Raw genomic sequence first — 26,124 nt, 5'->3', positions numbered from 1 at the left:
AACGGAATTCCAGGGCCCTGAGCCCATGGATGGGCCCAGTGGGGTGGGGGAATCACAGGAAGGGGAGGAGAGGGAAGCTAAGTCTCTTATGACTCAGCTCAAACGTGTAGAAAATTAAAAATAAAAACCAATAAAATGCAGCTTCTCTTTTATTAGGAAACATTTAAAAAAACAAAGAAAAAAAAACCCAAAAAAACACAAACAGCCGCGCATCTCAGTAACAAAGATTATTGCTTTGTGTTCTCAGGGCTAATAGGTTAAGCACCTCACACAGACAATTAACTCTCCAAAGGGGGTTTTCACGGGCAGGGACTAAAATGGGGAAGGGAGCTTAGGACCCCAGCCTCAGACCTGGGGGAGAGGACACAGAGAGGGGGGACGACGGCGGCTGGTGGGGGGGCCTCAGCCCTGCCATGCCAGCCTGGTCACTCGCTGTTCATGAAGAGTCACGACCTGAGCCTCTTTTTCCTTTGAAGGGGGCTCGGGGGGCTTGGGGCAGCCAAGGGGCTCTGGCCACGGGACCATCCTGGTGGGGAACTTCAGTGAGAGAATTTGGGGGTTCCCTGAGAAGCCCTTTGCTTTCCCCTGGGGTCCGCCCCTTCCCGAAGTGCCCCCCCCCACCCAATGCCCACTTACGGGGGTGCTCAGGGCAGAAACCATGAAGGCCCGACTAGGTAGGGGGCAGGGGGAGACCTTTGGAGAGTTAATTCCTTTCCAGCAGTGGCTCCAGGTGAGCCCTTCTCTTCTCTCGTTCCCACACTGGGTTTTCGGGGTGAGCGGGCCCAAGGCCTTGACCCCTAGGGCCTGAGAGAGCGGGCCTGACTCGGCCACAGTTGAGGCCTGCAAGCTTACAGTAACGGTGTCTGAGGAAGGTAGAGAAACACGGTGGAGGGGAGACCTTTGCCGGGTGGGGCGAGGCGATGCCCTCACCCCCAAGGGGTCTTAGAGAGGGGTGTGGGCTTCACCTCACAGTATTTACATATGATACAGGACGGGATGGTTCCAGGGGCTCGGCCTGGCCTACGCAGCCCTGTCCTCTCCAGGGCTGGAGGGAGCTGGCCAGGGGCCCGCACCCACATAGACATTTTGTTCTCAGCTGGTGGGGGGGGGCACCTGGCCCCTTGCCCCCTGCGGCCTGGGGCTTCACATTCACAAACCTAGAAATAGTTTTAAAAAACGGTTTCTTTAAAAAAAAAAAAAAAAAAAAGGAAAGAGAAAAAGAGGGAAAATCGGAATAAAAAACCAGGGTTGTGGCTGCGGCCTGTAACAGGCCCCCTCTGCCCTCACTCTAGCTATGCACAAATACAAAAGCCTTCTCGGGAGTCCTAGGGGGGGCGCGGCAAGGAGAGCGGGGTGCAGACCCGACAGGGGAGGGGAGAACCAGGGTGGGTGGGGGGCAACTGGCTAATCCAAAATAAATAAAAGCGGGCAGGGCAGGACAGGGGAGGCTGGGGAAGAGGGGGAGGTTAGTAGGGGAGCCAGACGATGGATGTCCGGCGGGGGCGGGCAGCAGGGCAGGGGCCGGGGCCCGGGGCGGGGGAGGAGGGGGGCAGGCAGTCGCGTCCGAGTCGCTGCGGGGGAGGGGAAGGCGGCTGCGGCTGAGGTGTCCCCGCCCCCTTGCTGGCTCACTCGTGGTCCTCAGTCAGCTGCAGGCCGGGGCGCTGGAACACAGCGGCAGGTTATGGGCGCGCTGCCCCCGCGCCTCTCTGCGGCCCCCAGAACACAGGTGTCCTCCTGCAGGCCTCTTCCCCTAATCCCCTCCTAGGCAAGCTTTGTTCGTACACTTCGCATTTTCTGTTCCGTTTGGAACCCTCTTTCCCATAGATTTTTGAATGGCTGGATTTGTTCAAACCTTCTCAGAGATGCCCTCTGAACCCCTAAAGTAGGTAGACCCCTCACACACAGTTTGGAATGATCTCACTTGCTCACTTGATTTTTGTCTGTAGAGTGAGACAGGGGCCTTGTTTGTCTTCTACATCCCCCTTTTCTGGAATAGTACTCAATAAATAGTTGTTTGAATGAATGAATGAATGAATGAACAAAGGAAATGTCACTGGGTCACATAGTGCCCCACCATACACAGCATGATGACTGTGTGTGCAGGGTCCTCCCGTCCCCTCACTCTCTGTATACGCATATACGTTGATAGTATCCTGTTTTACCAGTTGACTAATACTCCATTGTATGCATGCAGTTTGTTTAACTGCTTTCCTGTTGATGGGCATTTCAGTTATTTGTAGTTTTAAAAATAAATGCCTAGATGTGGAATTGTTGTGTTAAGGGCATGAATGTTTAGTCTGGATAAACCTGCCCTTTGGAAAACCTGAGCCAATTTGCAGATTGTCCTCCCCCCTCATCATTGCTAGGCATCATCAATCTTAAAAAATCTTCGGGGACTTCCCTGGTGGCGCAGTGGTTAAGAATCCGCCTGCCAAGGCAGGGGACAGGGGTTCGAGCCCTGGTCCGGGAAGATCCCACATGCTGCAGAGCAACTAAGCCCGTGCGCCACAACTACTGAGCCTGCGCTCTAGAGCCCGTGAGCCACAACTACTGAGCTCGCGTGCTGCAACTACTGAAGCCCGAGCTCCTAGAGACCGTGCTCTGCAACAAGAGAAGCCACCCCAATGAGAAGCCCGCACACCGCAACGAAGAGCAGCCCCTGCTCGCTGCAACTAGAGAAAGCCCGCGCGCAGCAACGAAGACCCAACGCGGCCAAAAGTTAAAAAAAAAAAAGGGTGCTGAAAAAAAAAAATCTTCGCCTGAGAGGCAGCACGTGCTGCCTTATTGTTGTTATCATTTACATTCTTTATGGAGCAGTCTGAGCCGCTTCTCCTGTTCTTTGACCACTGCTGGGATGAAGGTCTGTCTCCTCGCTGGGCTGTGGGTTCCGTGAAGGCAGGGACGGGGGCCGTGTCCCAGACTAGGCTGCCCAGTACTCGCCTTCCCAGTGCCACCCCCACCCCAAGGCCCCTGCCCGCCTCCTCACCTCCTGCCACCTGCCTCCTGCTTCAGTGGTACCCATTGGTGAAAGCTGTGGCAATCAAGGGGCCCTGGAAAGAAAAGAATTTGACTTCTAGATTCCTGGGGGCAGCAGAGAAAGCCCAGGGGCTCCTTCTGTCTCTCACAGGAGCCCCAGGTGAGGCACAGACCTTCTCTAGCCCTGCCCGTATCTCCCCCACTAAAAGATTCTCCAGGGTAGGGCCTGGGAATCTGCATTAACCAGTACCCTGGTTAAAAGTAGGGCACCCCTGAGCTAGAATCTAGCCTCCAGGCAGGCAGAGATGGTGAGTCTCATTTGCACAGTATCCCCAGAGCACATCTAATGCCTGGCATACAGAAGGAGATCATTAAATGTCCACTGAATGACTGAATGATAACCCTCACTGTTCCTTGGTTGGTGACACTCTCTCCATCCGTCATCTCTTGCCTCCCTTCTGCCCCCACAGACAGACAAGGCCTCTCCCTCCTTCAACTTCAGGGTCCTCCAGGTCCGGCCACTCACCCCAAGACTGTGGCCGAAGCCAGTGCTGGGGGCGGGGCTGGCAGCGCTGATGTAACTGCTGACCCCCGAGTCCTGGTTGGCAGCCCCATAGAGCTCGGCCATGGGGCCCGGGCTGGTGGTCCCCAGGAAGCCCCCTGTGCGGCTGGGAGTTGAACCTGGAGGGGGAGCCATCGTCCAGGGGTGAGAGCCTGGCAACCCAGAAAGAAGACGGTGATAGCCCCGGCGCCCGCTGTGACCCCCCAGCACCCCCTCCAATCTGTTCCACCCAGCCTGACCTTGGCCCCTCCCCCCTGCCTCACCCCCACAACCCAGAGGGGCATGTGGGATGCCGCCCGGAAATCCCCCAGAGTCCATCCACGACCCCCCCCAAGCCCCAGCCCAGGCCCCCATCATCTCTTGTCTGACCGCTCAGCAGCCTCTTCACTGACCTCCCCTCCCCTCTGGAGCCCCTTCACACCTGTCCCCACCCTGCAGCTGCGTGCATTTTCTAAAATGGACATCACTCTGCTGCTTAAAATGTTCAGTGTCTCCCCAGGACCCGGTTCCTCCCACCTCCTCCCCACTCCCCACTCCTGCACTCCACCCATGCTAACTGGCCTCCAAGCCTTTGCACCTGCTCTTCCCTCTGTTAGGAATACTTTTCTTCCTGTTTGCCTTCAAATGGGAAGTTAAGAGGTGCAACCTCCTGGAAGCCTTCCCGAGAGGCCTGTGAGCTCCTCTGACAGCTGACACCCCCCAGCGGGCAGTGCCATCCTTCGGTGTGACTGCCTTTTTAATACCTGATGCCCCACCAGCCTGTAAGCTCTGGAGGGCAGAGACCACGTCGGTCTCCTTCCTGGCCGGCCTGCCAGGTGCTCAGTTCATATTCGCTGAGTGAATGAATAAGTGAGTCCCTCTGAAAAGGGGTGGCAGTGGCCGCCTCCCCTCCCCTCTAGAATTCTCTGCCCCCTGTCCCCCTCCCTCGCTTCCTGCACCCCAGAAGGCCTCACCTGTCCCTCGAACCACAGCCGCTGCTGCCGCTGCCGCTGCCATGGGTCCGTAAGCGGTGAGAGGAATGGCTGGAAGGAAAGGTATGGGCGCTTCAGCGTGGTGGCTGAGGGGCAGAGGGGGATGAGGGCAGAGCCTCTCCAGCCTTACCCCACCTCGGAGGGGTCAGTGCAGCCCTGGGGTCAGGCAGAAAGACTCCCTTGGAGAAAGGGAGGCGAGAGGATGGCCTCCCTGGGATCCTCAGCTTCTCCCCTGGACTTGACGGACACACTTGAACAACCAGACCTCATAGCGGGTGCGGGTGGTGCACCCCCGCCCTGAGCTGCTCTGAGCGTCGCCTGCAGCTGCCACCTTCTCCAGGGAGGGCCCTTGGCTGAACGGGGGCTACTTAGCCCAGGGGTACACAGAGATTATGTCCCTCTTCCCAACCCCAGTCAACTGGAGCCAGTGACTGACTGACACGGGTACCAAAAGCCAGGCTGTCGCCCCAAGGGACCGACCAGGAGGTGCATTAATCTCCCCCCCACCCCCCGGTGGGATCCGGCTGAAGCTAGACTCCAGTCCAGGCCACAAGCCCATTTCGCTCCTTCTGCTGCCTGGCCGGCTCCCTTCACTCCCCTTCTCCCGTGAGCATGTCCTCGATACATCGTGTGCACACAGTTCCCTGCTTCAGGGGCCCCTGACCACCACCCAGGCAGAAATGACCACTCCTTCCTCCAAGTCTCCTCATCCCATTTTCTCTGACCCCCTCTTCAGACACAGGGATCTGGCTATTCCCTGGTTTGCTGTCTACCCCACCCACCCCACCTCCGCAGCGCCTAGTACCCTGCCTTGTATACAGTTGGTGTTTAATAAGTGTCAGCTGAAGGAACAGTACTAGGAGGGACCTCTGCTTAAATAATTGGTCGGGTGAGCCTGGAGCTCCCTCGGGCCTGGGGGTGAGCGCCCCCTGCCACTTGGCTCTGCCACTGCAGCCCTTGAGAGGCTACAATCCCAACCAGAGCCAGGGTCTGGGGAGTTTGCATGTGCCCTCTCCCATCCCAAGATGTGCCCCTGGGGGCTGTTTTGGTGACCCTGGCCCTGAACTGGACCTGACGCTAGGGACCCTGAAAAACAACCCTGAAAGTCCTTGGCTAGGCCATTGGGCCAGGGGATTAAAGTTTAGGATAGCGTTCCTGCACCACTGGGAGACAACTTGCCTAAGGTCTTCATAGAGTTGGCACCTTCTCACTCAGACGTCACCTCCTCTGAGAAGCCTTCCCTGACCACCCCTGCTGAGGCAGCCCCTCACCCCTGTCACTAACACTTTAGCACGTCTCCCTGTTTTATTTTCCTTGTGGAACTTCTCACCTTGAGAAAGTATCTGATACTTGTTTATTTACTTGTTTATTCATGTCTCCCTCCACTAGACTATCAGCTCCAGGAGGGCAGGGGTCTCGTCTGTCTCATTCCCTGCTGAATCCCCACTGCCTGGAACAGCATTTGGCCCAAAAAATATTGATTAAATGCACAAAGGAAACACCCTTGTCTCTTGAAGGTGAGGGAAAAGTCTGGACCCCAGACCTCCAAGAACTGCTTAGCCTTGAACCCACGTCCTCCCTGGCCAAAATGTCTGCAGAGGGGATATTTCTTCCCTCGGTTCTTTAAGGGCAGGGCTGGGCTCTGAGGTCTGGTCTGGGGCCCAGTTAGGCATTTCCTCAAAGCAAATCCAGCATGCTCTTATCACAGCAGTAAAGCATTACTCATTTGTATAATAAGTATTTCTCTCTCTCTCTAGAGCACAAGTTCTGCAGATCAGAGTTTGGGTGTCTGGTCCCTGCTTTGCCTCCAGGGCTTGGCAGTGTCTCACACAGTAGGTCCTCAACACAAGAGTTCTGAAATGAGTAGGAAAGACCCCTTTTCGCTCCCCCACTCACTCTGCTCAGGGAAGAGCCTCTATCACCCCCACCACCAGGACTCCCTCCCCTTCCTTCACCCCAGGTTCCTCTTTCCCCTCCCCCATTTTGGGGCCCCCCTGAGCATCCCTTGGAAGGAAGGTCTCATCTAAAGCAGCATCCACGCTCACGTCCTCCACACACGGCTAGGTTCGGGGGGAGTCTGGGGATGGGGTGGGGGGAGAAGCAGGTTGAACAGAGAAACCCCTTGCAGCCCACTTCATCTGCACCCACACCGCCCCGCCCCTTGCCCTTGGCCTGGGCCTCAGCCCTGGCCCCAGCTCCAGAGCTGAGCTGACTGGCCCAAGTAAAAACTCCAGCTTGAGAAATGGCTCAGGATGGCCAAGCACATCACCTACTTGCCCAGAAGTTGCAAACGGGCTGGATTCGGCCCTCAAATATGTTGCATTTGGCCTGCAGTGGTTTAAAAATTTGAAATTGGTTGCCAACATTTGAAAATAACTGAAAAATTCATTTGAAAGTGAAAGCTGGGTTTTGGGCTTCTCTTGGAAAATAAGATCTGTAAGTTGTGGGTCTGCATCCCCTCCCGGCAGGGTTGGCTGGCACTGAGTGGAGTCGTGCCCACTGCCATGTCCTGACGTCCCCACCCGGCCCACCTTGCTCTGAGTTTGAGACCCTGGCTGGTTCACCACTGGCTCCCAGCGCCTACAAGGTGCTTGGCATACGGGAGGCGTTAGATAAATATTTGTCAAATGGATGAATGAGTGACTTCGCCTCCATCTGCTGGGCTTGGCCCTATGCCCCACCCTTAAGGGCCATGCAGCTACACAGACTGGCCAGTGCCCGAGTCTGCTGCATCCTCATAGACTGGAGGGCAGGAGAAAAGGGTCCCACTAGCTTTCCCTGGGAAGGTCCCTGGTTCATTCTCTTTCTCCCCATGTGGCCTGTGAGGTGTACGAAATCCGAGCGACTGACCTGTAAGCTCGGGGAGGACTGGGGCGCTCGGGAGAGGGGTCCGCTCTACACGGAATTCTAAAATGAAACGTAAAACAGCTTAGGAAGATGCAGGGAGGCCTCTTGGGCATGGCCCAGGGAGGACAAATGCACCCACAGGGACACTGGGTGGGGGGACAGGCCATGCACAGGACCCGAGAGCTGGGGATGGGGAGAGCACGGTCCCCAGCAGGCAAGGGTGGGGAAGGAGACACAGTCACAGAGAAGGGAGACAGACAGAGAAGGGAAGAGTGGGCAGAGTTGCCACCTATACCCTGGGCACCGGGCGATGCTGGAGCTTCTGTTCCCGCTGTTTTTCTTAAAAGTCTTGAAATAGCACTAAAATATCTCCCAGAATCCATCTTTCCTCCTATTTTCTTTGAGGGGCGGGGAGGAGCTGGGAAGGTAACATTGATGGGAAGCGATGACCCTAGAGCAGCTCTGCCACTTTCTAGCTGAGTCATCTTTGCAGTCACTTTTCCCTTCTGAGCCCATTTCCTCACCTAGAAGATGGGGCTCACCATGCCTTCCCCCAGAGATTACTGTCAGAACTAGACAACAACATGTGTATAGAGAATTCCAAGCTGGACTGCCCAAGGTGCAAGTGCTTAGGGGACCTCTAGAAAAATAAGACCAGAAAACAAACAAACAAAAGCCTTGCAAAAATATGAAATTTGATATTAAAAAAAACATTGAATAGTCATCATGGGAAAGCTCAGAACTTTGTTGGGCTTCTCGCCACTTATGAGAAGGCCTAGTGTTGTTTTTATTTTGAATTACAAATGAGGGTGGTGATCATCTTGCTTTTAAATTGTTTTTCAGCATTCAGGGTCTCCAAAGGTCTTGTCTGCCTTGAAAGGGGCTCAGAGTAGCACATGGTCATTATCGGTGAGTCCGTAAGGACACAAGCAATGTTGGCCCTCAGGGAGGTTGCCCCCACAAGCCCAATGCCCTTTTGGTGGAAGTGGCAACCCCGGAGGCGGGTAGGGAGCAGAGAAAGGCAAGAGGCGGGCAGAGATCAGCCTGGGAGGGAGGGGTGCCATGCAGGGCCACACGGGGAGCCCCCCCCAGCTTCTGGGGAGGGGAGGGGGGGATGGGTGGGGAGAGGCGCTCCTTCCTCAGACATGCCCTTCCTTCCAAGCCTCCAGCAGGCAGACCTCCCCCATGCCATGCACCCCCAGACACCGCCCGTGAGGAGTCAGATTGCCCGGGAACCAGGGACATGCTGGCAGCAGAGGGACACTGGGCAGAACTTACCAGGGAACTGGTAGGTGTAGCCAGGGGCGAGGCCTGTATAACTCCGGCTGGCGTAGGTCGTGGCTTGGAAACCAGGGTAACCTGATAGGGCAAGGGGACCAGTGTCAGATGCCTTACCTAGAGGATGTGAGCCTCTCATTTCCCTCCCCACCTTGTATCATGAATAATAATCAGTCATATTTACCATATACCTTCTGCATGCCAAGCCCTGTGCAAAGCCTGTTGCACACTTTACTCTCTCCTTAAACCTCATAAGAATCCCAAGAGGTACTATTAGGAGCCCCATTTTACAGATAGAGAAACTAAGGCTCAGAGAGGTGACACTTATTAGCTGAGAATAATCCAAACTCTTATCAAGGCCCTTCATGCTCTGGCTCCTGCCTCCATCCTGTCCTCATATACACCCTGCCCCTCTCTCACTTTGCTCCAGCCACATTGGCCTCCCTGCTGTTTCTCAAATTCACAAAGCTCTTTCCCACCCCGGGGCCTTTGCACATGATGATTCCTCTGCCTGGAACACTCTTCCCCGGGTTTTCACATAACTATGTCCTTCTCATTGTGCAAGACGCAGCTCAAATGTCATCTCCTCAGAGAGGTCATCACACAAGAGACCTCCCTTTCATCAGTTACAGTATTCATCATGTCACCCTCCCTGGTTTTTCCCTTTCAATATTTATCATGTCACTCTGGTTTTTCTCTTTCATAGCACTGATGACCAGTATCTGAACTTATCCCAGGATTTCTTTAAGTGCTGATTTTCTGTCTTCCCCATCTTTTATTTCTGTCTCTCCAAAACACCAACACGGTACCTGCTACTTAGTATACATATATTATAATAGATATTTGCAGCTTTGAAAGAAAGATCACCTAGTGAGTAATAATGGTGTAATTGGGATTCAAATTCAGATCTGACTGGCTCCAAGTCTCTTAACCACAATTCTCACTACTGGTTAGAGGTTTTCTTTTCCGCCCCCCCACCCCACTTTTTAAATGGGGTGAAACCAGCTAATGAATTGCTTTGAAAAGAAAATTTTCTCAATATTCCACAGGAGGCTAAAGAGACAGAACAACTAAATTCAATACTTTATTCTAGCCTGGAACTTGTTCTGGAGGACAAAATAGTTATAAAGAACATTATGGGATCAACTGATAAAAATCAGAAAATAGATAATAGATTAGATTAAAATATTGTATCAGTATAAATGTATGAATTGATAATTATAATGTGGTTTCATGAAAGAACATCCCTAATCTTGGGAAACACACAGTGAATCATCTAAGGGTAAAGGGCCATAATGCATGTAATTTACCCTCAAATGATTCAGGGAAAAATCACAAGTGTACTGTGTGTGTGTGTGTGTGTGTGTGTGTGTGTGTGTGTGTACACACATACACATACAGAGAAAATGATAAAAGCAAAATGGGTATGATATAAACGATAGGTGAATATGGTAAAGGGTATATGGATGGTCTTTGTACTACTTTATTTTTCCAACTCTTCTGAAAATTTGAAATTACTTCCAAATAAAAAGTTAAAACAAAAAACTTCAGGAGAAGACAATGCTCCACTTGGCGGGTACATTCCTCACCCCCTCTATCTGTGATCCCACTCCTGACCCTCTAGCCCATGCTATACCCCCTCCTCTGAGTCCCCAGAGCACCCCTCCCCCATCCCCAGCATAAAGACCCCCTTGTACTGTTCTCTTTCTGTGTATATACATCTTGTCTCTCCAGGGAGACTGTGACCTTCCTGGGGGCCCAGCTCAGACTTTTCACCCTCAGTCGTGGGTCCCAAGCACTGATGATTCGTGCTCAACTTGCAAGGCTCACGGTAACCTTGACCTTCTCCAGGGAGCCTCCCTGACCCCCAGGTGGATTTAAGTGCCTCCTTGGGCCTCCCACAGCCTCCAATCACTGTGGTGACACTGCCAATTCACTTCTGTCTCCCACTTGATGGGAACCCCCATGAAGGCAGGTCCTCTCTCTCAGAAGCTGCTCAATAAATATTAGTTGAATGAACAAGAAGAAGCAGCCTTCTTTCTACCTTCCCAGAGGCCTTTGTGTCTGTAAATGCTGTTCCATCTGCCTGACCACTTTTTCCCTCCCCTGCTCCCTGCCCTCCCGTAACTAGCTCCTACTCAACCCACAGACTCAGCTTAAATGTGACTTCTTTCTTAGCTTCTCCAAATCTTGGTCAACTTTGCTATGACCATGCTCCCTTGGCATCCTATAATTCTCATCCTAAAGCTATTTATTTATGTTCTTACTTATTTTTTTCCCCTGCCAGACCATAAAGCTCCAAGGAAAGTCACTGTTGTAATTCCTGGCATAGGGCCTGGCATTTATAGTTGCTCAATAACTGTTTACTGGACAGATGGGTGGACAAATAGAATGGACGGATGGACGGAAGGACCAATTAATGAGGAGCAGCTGGACCATTCTTTTGGTCACCACCAGAGGGCAGCACCCTACAACCAAATCGGCCTACCTTCATTAGGACGGGCAGACCTGAGATCCTCGGTCCACACTCCTACCCAACCACTCAGACAGGAGGGCAGACCACCGAGGAGATGCAACACCCATGCAGCCCCTGGTAGCCCTGGGAGCAGTTTCGGGCAGGAAGAAGCCGCAGATGCAGGCCTAGCACATACCCAGCATGCCGATGCCCAGCATGAAGGCGTCCATTCCATAGGGCATGACTCGAGACCTCCCCCGGGCCGAGCCAGTCGGTGACATCACCTCTTTTGGCTGAGCTTTCTTACATTCCACCTGCAATGAGACCTGGCAGTCATTCCCTCCTATAGACACAGGTCACCCTCCTATTCCCTGGCAGGCCTCTTTATTGTTAATTTCATGGTTACCATTTCTGGAGGGATCACAGAGTGCTAGAGATCAGCTTTGCAAGCAGTAGTTCATCGAATGCTTACACCAACCCTATGATGGAGGTACTGCTGCCACTCTCATTTTACAGATGAGGAAACTGAGGCTCAGAGAGGGGAAGTCATCTGCTCAATGACTAGACTAGTAAGCGGCCGAGTAAGGATTTCAACCCGGGTCCCTCTGAGCCCACCAGCCATGCTTTCTCACAGCTGTGGGCCACTGTCTTCCTGTCCAGATTTTCAGGGGGTGGGAGAATTGGCTCTGCCCCACTGACTGTGAGGCCCCTCTGCCTGCCTGCAGAACCCCCAAGCAGCCCTGGCTGGCTCAGCCCGGAGCCCTAGTCTCCCTCTGCACCTCCACCCCATCCAATCCCGGCTCACCATTTTGTTGTTGATTTCGTGGAAGTGGATTTCACACACTTTCTCCACAATGTCCTCGCTCTCAAACGTGACAAAGCCGAACCCTAGAGGGCAAAGGCAGGCTCAGAACCGGGCTCATGGTCAAAACATAGCCCCAAGTCATACCAAGAACACCACTCCCCCCCTCACAGGCAAGTGTCTAAGCGTTAACAAGAAGCTTTGTTCCCAGCCTAGCAACCTCTCAACTACCCGATGAGACAGGGTTTCATCTCCCAAATCACGGATGTGAAAACCAAGGCTCAGCGAAATGACTTGCCCAAGACCACGTAGCAAGTTAGAAAGAGGCAGAGCTATGATGCAAACAACATTCAACATGCCTTTTCTCTTCCTCAGATGCTTTCCAAGGAGGGGAAAAGAGCACACACAAATACTTTTAAAAAGACACACGAACGTGTACAAATATATTTTTGTACACAGATACACAGATATATGGTACACCTAGGTACCCATATATCACAGAGACACTCCCCAGTGCTCACAAATGCATAAAGGCCCCTGTGTACATGTACAGTTACTCTGACACGCTAGATCTACAAAACTATTCAGACACAGACACCCTCACATGCACAGACAAAAAAACACACACACACACCAGCACATACCCCACTCCCCAAACAGGCTAAAAGGCCCAAAGCTCTGAAGGCACTGGAGAAACAACCCCGCCTCCTCCTGGGTGTGCCCCAGGGGCTGGAATGGGATTTCTCAGAAGGCAAGGCCCTTGGGAGAAAAACAACCAGGCAGTGTACACCCGGTGGCCCAGATGCTCACAGGTTCAGGGGCAAGGGTCCTGGGGGCTGGGCTCAGCCGAAGGGTGGGGCGAGGGGGCAGTGGCCGGAGCAGACTGCCTGGGGCTGTGGAGTCAGCCTGACCCGGGGGTGGCCAGGTCTAAGCTCTGGTTACCAGGGACAAGGTAAGCCCAGGCAGACACCGGCTGGGCAGACACTGGCTGGGGCGGGGGTGGAGGGCTCAGCTGCAAGGGGAGGAGAGGTCTGCTCCTCTGCTCCTCTCGGGTGTCTGCAATTCGGCAAGTTTCTAGCACAGGAAACGCCGGGACAAAAGCCTTCTGTAAGGCCAGGCCCCGGAGAGGATGCAGATCCTCGGGGATAGGATGTCAGGAGGCGAGATGAAAGGGCAGCTGTGACCTGTAGCCCCCTGGCTGACCACAGGCCCCCAGCCTGGCCTGGGAAGGGGGAGGGGGCCAAACTCACCTCGGTGCCGGTTGGTGGTTTTGTCAAACATCAGCATGGCATCGTCCACCTGAAACAGAGCTACCGTGGATGACCCACAAGACACAGGGTCCTCCACCACAACCCAGGAGCAAGGGCTCCGACACCCGTTCCCCTCTTGCCCAGTCCAGGCTTTATCTTAAACCTGCTCCCTGGGTAGGGGACAACTTTCCATCTGCAACCCCAACTGGGTGCCACAGCACTACCATTCAACCCCCAAAATCTCAACGGGCCAGCCTGAACATATTAAGCACCAAATATATGCTTGGCACTTTGCCCCACCATCCTCTCCTCCATATTCCTTGCATGGTAAGATCCTCATTTTGTAGATAAGGAAATGGGCTCAGAGACATGAAGTCACCTACACAAGGTCACCCAGCAAATCCCAGATCAAACCTGGGAGGAGGAGGCATAGAATGGGTGCTAAGAGGGGAAAATGTAGTAGTAAGATATGAGGTGGGGAAGTGAAAACCTCTTTCCTTTTTGCAAAAGGCCAGGAGGACAGCAGCTACTCCATCCAGACCCAACTCTCCTCTCATGGTACAGATCTTTTCCTCTAATTGAGGTTTCCTTTTGCTAGAGGCTGTAATTAAAGCAAGTAGAGTTCAGTGCCTGGGCTTCTTGCCTCCCACTGACTGGGGGAGGGGAAAGGGGTGGAGGAAGGAGGAGGGTCTATATTATCCCCCATCCCTTGGACTCCAGTCTTCTCTTCTTGCTACTCCCTCAAGGCATCCTCTTGGATACATGGACAGCCAAAGTCCTTCGCTTCCCTTCTGCAGTCCCAGCTTCCCTTTGCCTACATCTGCTGCTTCCCTCCTTGCCCTCTTAATTCTTCAGCCAGTGTCAGCTGTCTCATGGGGTTAAGCTAAGGTCTGATTCATCCTCGGTGGAAATCAAGGGCTGCCTCTGATACTGCCTCTCCCCCCTCCACATCCCACTCCAGCTGCTGACCCTCCCCCAAATGGTCAGACACCCAAGGGATAAAGGAAAACTTCCTGAGGCCTTGGGGCACAGCCTCTTCCCCACTCTCCTTTGCTCTCTTTCCAGGCCGTCATCTGCCTTGTTAAAGTGGAAAGGGCAGCCCCTGAACTGGGTGGTCCTCCAGTTCTTCTTAGGCACCAAGCGGCACTGGGCCCCTGACTTTCCCCTGGGAGAACCAGGACACACATACCCCCCACTCCACCTCCACTGAGACAGGAGGCAGCTGGATCCCTGGAGAATCTCAGGGGGAAATTACATCTCCCTTCCCAAGAAGCCTCCTGCCCCAGGGCCCTGCAGCACAGTGCCACCCTAACTCCCATGCTATGGACCCATTCTGAGCCCACATCCCAAATTAGCTAGACCGTCCAAACTGGAAGGACAATGCATGTTTAGCACAGGGAAAAGAGAAACCCGGAAAGGAGGCTTGTGATAGAAGCACAAGCTTTGAGTAGGACAGGCTGGAATTGGAAAGTAAGCTTGGCAAGCAGCTTTATGTCTCTATGATTCAAGTTCTTCATCTGTAAAATGGGTATAAACAGTGTCTTATAGGGAGGAGTTAAATGAGATAGTGCATGTAACACTCTTAACTCATAGTACCTGGGATACAGTAAGTGCTTAATGAATAACAGCCATTATTATTATTATTATTATTACTTTTATTATAGAGGGGCTTACCCACAGTCACATGGGGGAGGGTGGCAAAGCTAGAGACAGAACAGCTGGACACCACTGGCTTTGAAGGTTCCATGAAGACAGTGCCTGTGCCAGTTATGACCATGACCACCCTACTGAGCACCTGGACTTGTGCTACCGTGATTATTTTTTGAACGAATGAGTAGATGAACCAGCCACACCCTCCTCCCCCATCCTGCAGCTTTGAGCTCCTGCCGGACCCATAACTGATTCAGCCCAAATCCACAGCCCTTCCTCCACCCAACCTTCCCACTCTACCAGCCCTGGCCCCCCAGACCCTTCAACCTGGGCCTTGGCTGGACAGACCCAGACTGGGGCTCCGGGGTTGAGGCCAGGGCACAGAGCAAGGAAAGTGGCTGGGGGTCCAGGGGACCCCCACCAGTGTCCCCCTCCTGGGGCCAGCTGAGGGGAGAGAGGCTCCCAGCCCAGTGTCCTTAATAGGCTTTGGTCTCCATGGGAACCCAGGGGCAGGGGGGCTCGGGCGGGGGGAGGGGAGGCGGCCGAGGCCTGCTGACCAGTGGGAGCCGCCAAGTTCGGCGGCCGCTAAGCCTGAGTGGCAGCCATGGCGGCTGACCATTGTTCCCCCCTCGGCGGCGGCCCCTCGATCCGGGCGGGAGGCCCCCCGCCGCGGGGCCCTTGGCATTCCCGGCTGTCCCCCTCGCTCCCTGGCAGCCTATTCTCCAGCTCCCCCTGGCCTCCCCGGGCCGGTTTCACATGCCAACGCCGATTTAGGCCCGAACAAAAGACGCGGCCGCTGACGGCTTCTCCTGGGGCCCGGTTGCCATGGCAACGCCGGCCCCGGGGGCAGGCGGCCTCCAATCACAGCTGCTGGATCAGATTAGTGCGAGCTCTAATGCTCGGCGCTCAGACACAAAGACACCCCACCGGAGCCGAGCGGGGCCTGCTGCTTCCCAGGAGCGCCCTTCCCTCTGGGGCCCAGGCGGCCGACCTGCCCTGGGTCCTGTGCCCGGGTCCCCGCTGAGGCGCCTGAGCCTAGGCCTCTGGCCCTCGCATCGCCAGCATCCGCTGGCCAGGGGACCTCCCACCCTCTCCCCCTCTACCCTAGAGACGGAGGGGTGGGGCTGGAAACCCACCCAGTCCCCAGCTCACATCCCATTCCCAAGCCACGTTCTCCTGTGCCCTTTGCCTAACAGGGAACTGAAAGAGCCTTGACGGGAAAGTGGGATCCAGCCTGCAGCCTGTCTCACGTTAGAAAAGACCAGGGACCCCAGCACTAAGCACAGCAGCCCTACTTCAGCCCCAGACTTAAAACTTGGTCCCCTCCTAGCCATCTCTCCATGGGACCTTGATGTTCACATTGCTCCCCTTTCTGGGGACATCCTATTGTCTGATGTCACCACATCTGCTTCTGCATGGACTAAATGGCCCAGAAATGTAAGCTCCATGCACCTCAGAGCTAAGAAGCAGTCCTCCGGGACTGATCAGGAATTTGGGGTGGTCTCTTCAGCCCCTCCCCAATAGCTAAGAGATCGGCACCCTCCCCCTCAGCTCCCACCTGTGCAAGGAGGGTCCTGAGTACAACTGGGAGTCATATTTATTGCTTCCTTATCATCCTCACCAGGAAGGAGTGGGGGAAGGTACAACCGCCCGTGGACTGGACAGGTGCAAACTCCCAGGAGGCCAAGGGGTGACTGGATTGAACTGGCTTCGGGAGCACAGCCTCCCTCAGGAGAATGAAGATAAGCAGGAGAAGGGCAACAACAGGGACAGCTACTGTGTGGCTTCTCTCCCTGGGGACGTGTCCACAGTCCGAAGCCCACAGATAGGCCAGGAGCCTGAACGGTGGGTTGGCCCAGTCTCACCCACAAAAGGACCCAGCCCCCTTTTCAACTCTTGCAGGAATTGGAATGACCTGGCTGGACTCCACTTGCTACTGACCAAAATTCTACAGGCCTTTTATACCCCCCAGCCAGCACCCCCAGTTTTGACCCACCTTCCCGAACTGCTCAAAATACTGCTTCACGTCTTCCACCGTGGTGTTTACTGATAGCCCCCCAACAAAGATCTTCTTCGTTCGAGTCACCATCTGTTAGGGGAGGGAATGAGAAAGTGGGCATCTGAGTCCTGTGGCCTACCGCCACCAGCAGGGGCTCCAGCCCTCCTGCCAGGGCGCCAGCTGACAAGCTCTCTGTGGCCCCAGCTACTCGGAAGCTCCCCCTCCCCGCGAGCTCCCCCTTGGACCCCTGCCTCTAGGCCTGTAACGGGCAGCTGTGTACCCCACACCCTGGCTGGCTCGCTTCCTGGGGTCTGTGTAAGGAAGGGGGTGGCTTAGAGACCCAGACCTACAGCCTACCTCAAAGACCCCACCAGCCCCTCCTGGGAGAGGCCAAGGCCCATCCCAGGGTCCCCCTGAACTCAACACCGACATTTTCTTCATCAACCTCCTCCCAACCCAACCTCTGGCTGCCCCGTGGCCCCAGCCCTGTTTTAGGAAGAACACATGGTCCTAATTACCCCAGAAGCGCATGGCTAATCCATGGCAATTCCCAGCCCCATCCTAACACTAAAGCACCTTCTGTCACCAAACTGCTTAATGGAATTAACCCAATTCCGACCATGTGCTCCCTGGTGCGGCTTCCTTCAAATACCTGCTTCATAATTGCTTTCAGGCCCTCTGCTGGACTCTTCCAGTGATGCCCTTTTCCTGTCTCCTAAAACCTGCCTCTCTCCCTTTGCTGTGGCAGGAGCTGGGCGCCATGACTCAAAATCTTAAAGCATCCTAGTTCCCACCGACCCCTTGCAAAGGGGGAATTGAGAGCTTCTGGAGAGGGACCTAGTCCCAGGACACATGATAAATCAGCAGTCTCAGGGGTCTTGATCTCTGTACTGTAGTCAGCCTTCCGCCTGTCTCCTGTTTTCGACTGCTTAAAAATTAAGATGTGGCTAGTTGCCCTGGGCCCTGGAATAGGCCCCTGTCCTGCACCAAAAGTTTTGAGTTCTGTATAGCTCAACTGCTCAGAAATCTGTTTTCCATACATCCAGAAAAACTCGCCACAGCACCAGGGAAAAAGAATACTTGGGAGGGCAGCCACAGTCACCCAACTTGAAAGATAACAGGTGACAGACATCATGGTCCCTTCCCACTCTGCAAGCCCAACACACCTCACCCCAGAGGCGGGGGGTGGTAATTGGGGGGGTCAGAGGTAGCTCCCTGGCCTGACTTTAGCTCAGCCTCAGAGGGTAAGTCTGGGCTGTGTTTGACCTCCCAGAGGTGCTGGGCACAGAGGCTGTGATCTCCAGAGTCAGAATTAGACCCAGGGTCCAAAGTGTACTGGCTTCAAATACAGGGCAATGAATCACCTGAGGGGTTCCTCCTTCTCTCAACAGATGGAAAAATGCATGGTGTCTGCAATTCACAGAACAAGGACGTGAAGAATCGTCCCTCCTCCCATCCCAGTCCATGCCATTAACAATCCAACCAGAAGCCTCTTCCATAGAAGGGAATGCTGGGAAAATCACTGCCGGTTGTACACAGCTGCTCCCAGACACACACATACCTACCTTAGGCTGTGCTCGCCGAGGAAAGGCCACCTTGGGATCAATCTGAAAGGGAAGAAAGAGGTAGAGGGGCGTTGGTTATCACACTCAGCCTGAAGATCTGAGGACCTCTCTCATCCCAGGACACAGAGGTGACAGAAACCACCACAGCCTCTGGCAGGAAAATGTAACAGTTAAGCATTTAGGCCCTAGAGCCAGGCTGTTGGGTTCGAATCCCACTTACACTGCTTCCCAGCTGTGAGAGCTTGCACAAATTACTTAACCTCTCTGAGCCTCAGGCTTGAGCTCACCAGCAAAATGGACCAATACTAACATCCACCTCAAAGGGCTGTCTGCAGATTATTTGAGGTAATGCTTACAAAGCACTTGTTGTCTAGCCCTCAGCAAGAACCAGAAAAAAGTAAACAAAGTGTTATTCCTTCCAGCACCAGGTATATCGAGGGCCTTCCTGCCTGACAGATACCTGTCCAGGTGAGGTATGCGATCCAGACTTCGGAAGCCTTGTGAATGGAAACACTCTTTGCCTGAAAAAGGCTTCAAGATAACAGTTCATAAACCACCAAGGGTAGACTCAATTCTGTTTTCCCAATACCATCGACATCTAACAGCCCTTCTTGAGGCCGCAAACAAACAGTTCCCTGATAATACAGCTCGGCTTGGGGTGAAGCAGAGCGCAGGTTTGGTGACACGCAAGAACACGGGATTTGAACTCAGAAACTTTGGGCCCCTGGCCAAGCCTGTGATCTTGGTAACTTGCCTGATCCCTCTGAGCCTCAGTTCCCCCATCTGCAAAGTGGGGACAATAGCACCCACTTTTCCCAGAGGGAGCTGCAGGGAATCAAATGAGATAATGCAGGTGAAAGCATTCCTTTGTGAACTGCCCTTCATTGCACAAACAAAGGTGCTATTACCAGCAGGCCACCTTTGCCCTTGGCTGTGAACAACCAAAGGGGAAAAGCAAGATGCACCTGGATACTCCTGGGTACTATATTCGTACTGACAAACAGCAAAAGCCAGAGCACAAGACACTGTGATCAATGCACGATCTATGAGGCCCGGTCATTTCAGAGCTTCTTGCCACTCACATGGGTGGAAACCACTCAGAAGTTCACCAGCCAATCGCAGGGAAGATCTATCTTTCCCCAGAGTTCCTTCCATTCAAAACTCAGCCTAGTTCTAGGCAACGGGCTCTGGTCCCTCACTGCCCAAATGGCACAAACCAGGGCCAGCCTCCCTGGTTCCCCCTCTGGAATCTACCCACAGAGAAGGAACCTCCAAAATCCACACTGGGCAATGCCTCCTCTCTCCCCAAATGCCAAGGGGCTCCAGGGATAATCACAGCTGCCCATTCTCCTGTCCGAAGGTATGATTTCGTACCTCGATGGACATGTTCGTCCTTCTATTTCTCCTGGAGGCTGCCAGAGCACACCTCAGACAGTCCCCATGTGCAGACACTGATGGGGAGATGGTACCCAAGCTATGTCCTGCAGAGCCACGCACACCCAATCCCTGACACACCCTACCTCCACTCTGACTCACAGCTGGCAACATAAAACCCAACAAGTAAATAAAAGGTGAAAGTCAGAACCCAAAATAGACTCCCCACAATAAACCTCCCTTCCCAGGCTGGAGAATGCCAAACACAAAGCCCTTGCCCTTTTCAAGTCCCAAATCTCAGAAGGATGCCCGTCTCATCCTCCTTCCTCACCTCTCTCTTCCGCTTATCCATCTTCCATGCCCCCGCCCTCAGCTCCAGCCCCAGCCCCAAAATCTCTGCTTCCTGAGCGCTGCAGAAGCCATCAGTGCATTCTGAGGACAGGGGATGGTAGGAGAACAGGCAGCTTGATGGCAGATAATCACCAAAAACAATAGGCCACTGTCTCTCCATTCCCAGCTTGGGTCACTCAGTCTGCGCCAAGAAGATCCTTTCAGAGCCGGCAAAGTTGAGGCCTGGCCTCATTTGCTCATTACTGCGAGCAGGAGTGGGAGCCACTGGGCAGAGATAACAGGAGCTGGGGACAGGAGGTAATTTAACAAATTCTTGGGCACAACCAGCTATTGTTGCAGGTAAACAGGAGCCAATGACTGACCCAAGCAGGGAGGCCCAGGGCTGGAGGAGAGTGGGGGAGTGTGGTGACAGATCGCACTGTCCCGGCCCCCTGGCAGACAGTCACCCCATCACAGAGGAACCCCTCCTCTGCTTTCTCCTCTTCCCTCTCCCCTTGAGCTGGGGCCTGTGCCAGCGCCCCCTGCAGGGCCCAAGACACTGGGGGAGCAGTGAGACAGCAGCAAAATGTTCCCGGAGTTTGAATGCCCAGCAAGCAGCTTCTCCTCAGATCTAGCTGGAAAGCGTTGTCTCCAGGCAAGCTAGCTCCCTTCTCATAAATCCCTTCATGGGCAAAGCAGGTTCACGTCTTCCACACAAAGCAAGGAGCTCATTGACCAAAAGTCAGGGGAGGAGGGAGGGAAGGAAGAAGGGAGGGGGATTCAATGATGCTTTGCCATTGGTCTGTAATGGGGTGGGGGGAGCCAAATACTAGTTAGAGTTCGGAGAAGCCACGGGTGGGTCACTGCAGCCCTGACTCACCCAATTTGGGCTAGGGGAGGGACCTAGCCCCACCCCAAGCTCCTCTCTGAGGCATCAAGATTAGTATGTACAGGGAGGGGATGGTAGCTGCGTCTTCCCTCACCGGTACTGGAGGGGTTGGTGGGATGCAACATCTCCTAGCTGGCCTGGGATTTTCCTGCTCCGTCTCCCCTCAACTCTAGTGACAAAGTTTCAGTGTGTGGCAGCCCTTCTACTCAGAAAACTCCCTCCTTCCTTCAGGACCCCATCCAACTGTCCCCTGGGGAGAAGCCTGACCCTCTCCTCCAGCGACCTCCCTCTCCCCAAGGACCCCCGAAGCCCCGAGGGCCACTCACTGTTTTGGAGTCGAGCTCGTGCCGCGATTGCGCCAGTACTTTATCCACCCCCGCCTGGTCCATGAAAGTGACGAAGCCGAAACCCCTGCGCACGGTAGTGAGGGAGAGGCAGATGGTTACAAGGCAGTGAGTGGCGGCGGAGGGGGGCGAGCCGGGAGCAGGAGGAGGGGGTGAGGGGCTCACCTGGATCTTTTGGTCAGGGGGTCCCGCATCACCAGACACTCCTTCACCTCCCCGAACTGGCCGAAGTATTCGCGCAGCCCTTCTGTAACCACACACCCGCCTTCGGACCAGCCCGCGCCCCGCGCCCTTCCCCCCTTCCCGCGTCCTTTGCCCCCAGTGACCCCGGCTCGGCCCGGCCGCCCCCGCGCCAAGCAGGCTGCACGCTCTCCACCGCTTCCCCCACCCCCGGTCCTCACCCGGCTCCCGTGGAGCCTCCTGGCGCCCACTGGGGGCCCCAGGAAGCCGAGGGCCGAGCTGGGCTGGAGGGGGGACGGCTCCGGCCGGGTTCCCGCCGCTCCGGGAGCCGCCTCACAAAAGTTTGAGCCGCAGGTGCGAGCGGAGTTGGCGCTGCCGCCGGCGGGTCCCGGGGGCTCAGCCCACCCCCCGATGCCCCCTGAACCCCTCATCTCCTCCCCTCCACCCGCTGGGCCGTGCGCGCTAGCCGATCGCTCTGCGCTCTCGGGGTCCCCGGGCGGGGCGCGAAACAGGGCGCGGAGGCGCCCGGGGTCAGCGGGGCGCAGGGCCGAGCTGGGGTGTCCGGTTCCGGGGCGCCGGGGGGTCCCGGGTGCCCAGCCGGGCCGGCGGGCGCTCCCGGGCTCGCTCACCCTGCGTAGTCTGCCAACTGAGTCCCCCGATGAACATCTTGCTGCGGGAGGAGGAGAGACACAAAGGGCCCGCGTGAGCGCCGGGCGCCCGGGCGCAGGGGGCGCGGGCCCGGGCCCCGGGGAGGCCCGGCCCGACCCGGATCGGCCATGTTGGCGGGGCCGGGGCGGGCGCGGGCCAGTAAGGCCGGGCCGGGCCGGGCCGGGCCGTACCAGGGGTCGTGCGGCGAGTCCGGGGAGGCGAGGCCGGGCTGGGGCGCGTCAGTCTCCATCGGGAGCCGCGGGCGGCGCGGGCAGCGGAGCGGCGGCGGCGGCGGCGGCGGCAGCGCTCGGCGCGGGGCAGATGAGGAGCGCGGCGAAGGGGGCCGGACGGACAGGCCATGCTGCCCCCTCCCCCGACCCCGCTCGGGCGGGCGGGCGGGGACGGCCGAGGGGAGGGCCCGCCGGGGGCCGACCTGCCGGCTCCTCCCCCCGCCGCCCTGCGAGCATAAATCCCAGCGCTCGCCGGTCCGCCCGGGCGCCCGCGGAGGCGGCGGCGCCGGGACCCCGCTCCCGCCGGGCTCCCGGGTCCCCGAGGGCGAGAGAGACCCCGAATCCCGAGGTGGGCCGGGACCTGGGCGCGGCCGCACCCCCCATCCACCCCGGCACGGGGGCCGGGCCGCGGGAACGCCCTCTCGGAATGAAGCGCTTCCCGGTGCCTTCAAGGTAGCTCGGTTCCGGATCTGGGGCCCCCCAGTCCTCCTTCTCAGGTCCCCGCTATCCAGAATCTAAGAGGTCTCCAATCTCCCTGGGTCGGGAGGGAGATAGAACCCCAATCCCCTCACGTTCCAACTGGTGAGGATCCCTCCATTCCCCCAGTCCGAGCAAGAATCACCCTCCGAGCCCCCAGTTTCCGCCGAACCTAATTTAGAGTTCCCCCCTCAGCGGCCCTCAGTCCGCTCCCAGTGTCCCATATCCCCCATATCCAATTCGGGGAACCCTCTCGGTGCCTCGCGTCCCGAGCGGAGAGCCTTCATTCAGCACCGCGGTAGAAATCGTGTCCGTTCCCCTCAACCCTTTCTGAGAATCCCTCTCAGGTCCCCCAAATCCTTTCCGTCCTCAGCCGTGGACTCTATAGTCTGTTGAGAAACCCCCTGCCCCGAGCCCGGGTTCTTGGTTTGCCGCTGCCCGCAACCCCTTCCAGTGTGAGGAGTCGCCACCGTCTCCCTCACTCCCCGGCTCCCTCGTGTCAGCCCTACTCGGACTTCCGTCTGGATTCGGGAAAGCAGATTCCAGAGGCTCACCGCCCAACTCCCCACCGAGGCTGGGGGAAAGGTCAGCGCCTCCAGAGCCTCCCGTTTCCAGGTTAGGAGCCCGATGGCTCAGCTGTGCACCTTCCCCTCTGAATGACCCCCTCCCTTTTTTTTTGCAGAGTTCTAAGCCCCACTCCATCGGATTGGAAGAACCTAGGCTGCCTACCCACTGCGTTTGGAGTTACTTCTCTCCGTCCGTCTCAATTTAGAGTACTCCCATGGAGGCAAACGCCTTCCCGTCTTCCTTCTCCCCACACCCCCATCTTCTGGGTCTCTGAGATCCTCCAGTGCTTTCGCCCCAGGCTCCTGCGGGCCATCTCATCCACCCCTTAAACTCCCTCCTCTAGCCTGGGAACCCCGAGGAAGTCCATCCTGGATCACCTCCAGACCCAGGCCACTCTCCCTATCCGCCACCTCTCCAAATCCATATCCTCTCCTCAATTCCTTGGCTGAAACCAGCCAAGAAAGGGTCAAAGTCAGAGGCTAAGGCAGCCACTCCTCCCCAAATCCCCAACACTGCTGGGGGTCTCAGTGCCACACAAACCCCTCCCTCCCAACTCACCTCCCACTCCTTCCCCCCCACTCTTCAATCGCTCTGTGTAACCCAGTGACAATCCCTGATGACAAGCCCCTTGCTCACCTTGACCTCCATCTTCAAGTTAGCCACCTTTTATTAACGTGTGCAGGAGCTCCGGGCAACGTAACCCTGACCTCTGGAAGGATGCCCATCCCCCTCCTCTCAGTATATTTTCCCTGCCCCCACCCCACCCCAGCCACCTCTAGTAGAAGAACAGGAGAGACTCAGGTTAATGGTTTCCTCAGGGACCTTCTGGGAACACTCAGCAGGTATATCCTGCCACTCTGTGTGCATAACACTAGAAACAAACTTGCTTTTTCCTGTTTTTATCATCTGACTGGTCTCACAATTTCTCAGAATCCCCTGGACTGGGGGTGGGGGGCACCCCACACAGGGTATTTCTCACCATCTTAATACAAACTGGGACATCAGGTGTGTCCTGGGAGAGACATGGATAAGGGTCAGCAAAGAGCACCTCCGGTGTTAGGGAACTGATCATTCCTGGGTCTAAATTTCAGGCTTCCTGCGTGTAAAATGGGGCCAGTGGGGAGGTGCGGGGAGGAGGGAGCCCCAAGGCGCCCATGAGCATCGATTTTGGTGCTGGTGCTCTTGGGAGGGTAGGAAACGGGTAAGGGTCATTTGTGCAGAGCCAGCCAAGCCCGGTGAGTTAGGAACCATTTATTAGCATCCTCATGCAGGACCTCAGAGGAGGAAGTTTCTACTTGTTGTCACTACCTGTCACGTGTGGGGTGAATTTACAGAAGTCCCCTCCCACTGCAGGTTCTCACTGCAGGTTCTCATCCCAGTCTCATTGCTTCCTTCCACTTTGTTCACAGTAGGGGTGAGGAGTCCTTCTAGAGGTAACCCTCACAGGACAATGCAGCTGTAAATGGATGATCCTCACAGTAAATTGAAGATCTCAGTGGTATTAAGAAAAAACGATCTTTAGAGCAACTGGCCCAAACCCCAGAATTCGGAGATTAGAGGATTCGGTTCCAGCTCTTTCTCTCTTGTATGACACACCCTGAAAATCACTGAGAGAATTAAAGCATAAATTGCTTTATACTTTAAAAAATCCTTTCGAGAAATACAGTGGGCAAATGACATTCCGCCCAAGCACCAAGATGCAACTTGGCACATTCATTCATTCCACAAATACTTACTGAACACTTTCTACCTACCAGACACTGTCTTAGGTGCTATATTCCTACCACCTACCTTGGAGAAACTTGCTTACTAGAGACAGGAGTCAGATAATAAATAAATAGATAAATAAATTAGTGATTTGTCAGTTACATGTTGGTAAGCACTGGGGAGAAGGAAGGGGGCTAGGGAGGGTGGGAGGCATGGGGGAGAGGGTGATAAGCAATTTTAAATCAGGAAAGTTCTCACAGGGAGGGTGATGTTTCAGCAAAGAATTGAAGGAAATGAGGTCCATTAATCTGTTATCCAGAACTCTCATTTAAGCAGAATTTCTTAATTCTCTTAAGTGCAATGATAATTGATATTCATAATTTGATTTCCCCTGCTCTAAAACAGTGGTTCCCAAACTTTAACATGCATTAAAAAAAATCACCCAGTGATTTTCAGTAGACGGGGGCTCTGAAAACTGCATTTTTAAACAAGCACCTCTATCCGATGATGCTGATAGCTGAGGTTTTCCTTGGACCACTCTTGAAGAAACACTGCTTTAAAATATACTAAAGAGTCTTCTAGAATGACAACAATAACAAAATTAAAGATTAAATTACGGCCTGTGTGGTTTTGGTGTTGAGAGTATTTCACTGTGTTCTCATTCTTTGAAAATGCAATGCCCAAGCAAAACACTGGATTACCCAGAACATCCCATTTCTTGTCCATGCAGGAGAACGGAAAATTTACCGTAAGCTGATTAGGAGCCAAACATTTATAATCAGTCTGTTTTATACCCTTCCCCCCATTTTTGCCCTAATTTCTCTCTATACTTTTTACTTTTCCCAAATTCCTGGACTCGACCAGCAGGCAATTGGCTGGGGGTAATGAGAGCACTTGACCAAGAGTCAAAGGATCCATAGGTTGGTCCTGGAACCACCACTGTTTCTGGATGGGTGAGTCTAGGGATTTGCCACTCAGCCTTCTGGACTTCCACTTACTCTCAGAGTTGCTGCAAGACTTAAG

General features: G+C 54.9%; 2 protein-coding genes across 5 annotated transcripts; one reads left to right on the top strand and one right to left on the bottom strand.

Annotated features, from left to right (window-relative positions):
* Positions 1-1,184: 1,184 nt before the first annotated feature.
* On the bottom strand, positions 1,185-22,423 carry MSI1 (musashi RNA binding protein 1). Of its 4 annotated transcripts, none has more exons than XM_082354080.1 (15): positions 22,312-22,423; positions 22,102-22,142; positions 21,458-21,539; positions 21,275-21,359; positions 18,356-18,397; positions 16,788-16,880; positions 13,142-13,190; positions 11,895-11,977; positions 11,286-11,403; positions 8,635-8,715; positions 7,360-7,416; positions 4,492-4,560; positions 3,503-3,690; positions 2,987-3,050; positions 1,185-1,661 (listed from the first exon to the last, which is right to left on the bottom strand). In XM_082354080.1, exons 1-14 carry the CDS (start codon positions 22,368-22,370, stop codon positions 3,009-3,011), a joined length of 1,089 nt encoding a protein of 362 aa, XP_082210206.1. In that variant the 5' UTR covers positions 22,371-22,423; the 3' UTR covers positions 1,185-1,661; positions 2,987-3,008. The 4 variants fall into 4 exon arrangements, with proteins under 4 accessions (XP_082210206.1, XP_082210207.1, XP_082210208.1 ...); XM_082354081.1 differs by having other exon boundaries at positions 3,503-3,657; XM_082354082.1 differs by lacking the exon at positions 7,360-7,416.
* LOC309610796 (uncharacterized protein) lies at positions 22,377-25,724 on the top strand. Its single transcript, XM_082354088.1, has 3 exons — positions 22,377-22,803; positions 23,201-23,412; positions 23,510-25,724. Exons 1-3 carry the CDS (start codon positions 22,442-22,444, stop codon positions 23,515-23,517), a joined length of 582 nt encoding a protein of 193 aa, XP_082210214.1. The 5' UTR covers positions 22,377-22,441; the 3' UTR covers positions 23,518-25,724.
* The last annotated feature ends 400 nt before the right edge of the window (positions 25,725-26,124 follow it).

This window comes from Balaenoptera borealis, assembly GCF_965194805.1.
Source record: "Balaenoptera borealis genome assembly, chromosome: 14".
Classification (NCBI taxonomy): Eukaryota; Metazoa; Chordata; class Mammalia; order Artiodactyla; family Balaenopteridae; genus Balaenoptera; species Balaenoptera borealis.
The sequence above is the reverse complement of the archived record's forward strand: the minus strand, read 5'-3'. Positions and strand labels throughout refer to the sequence as shown.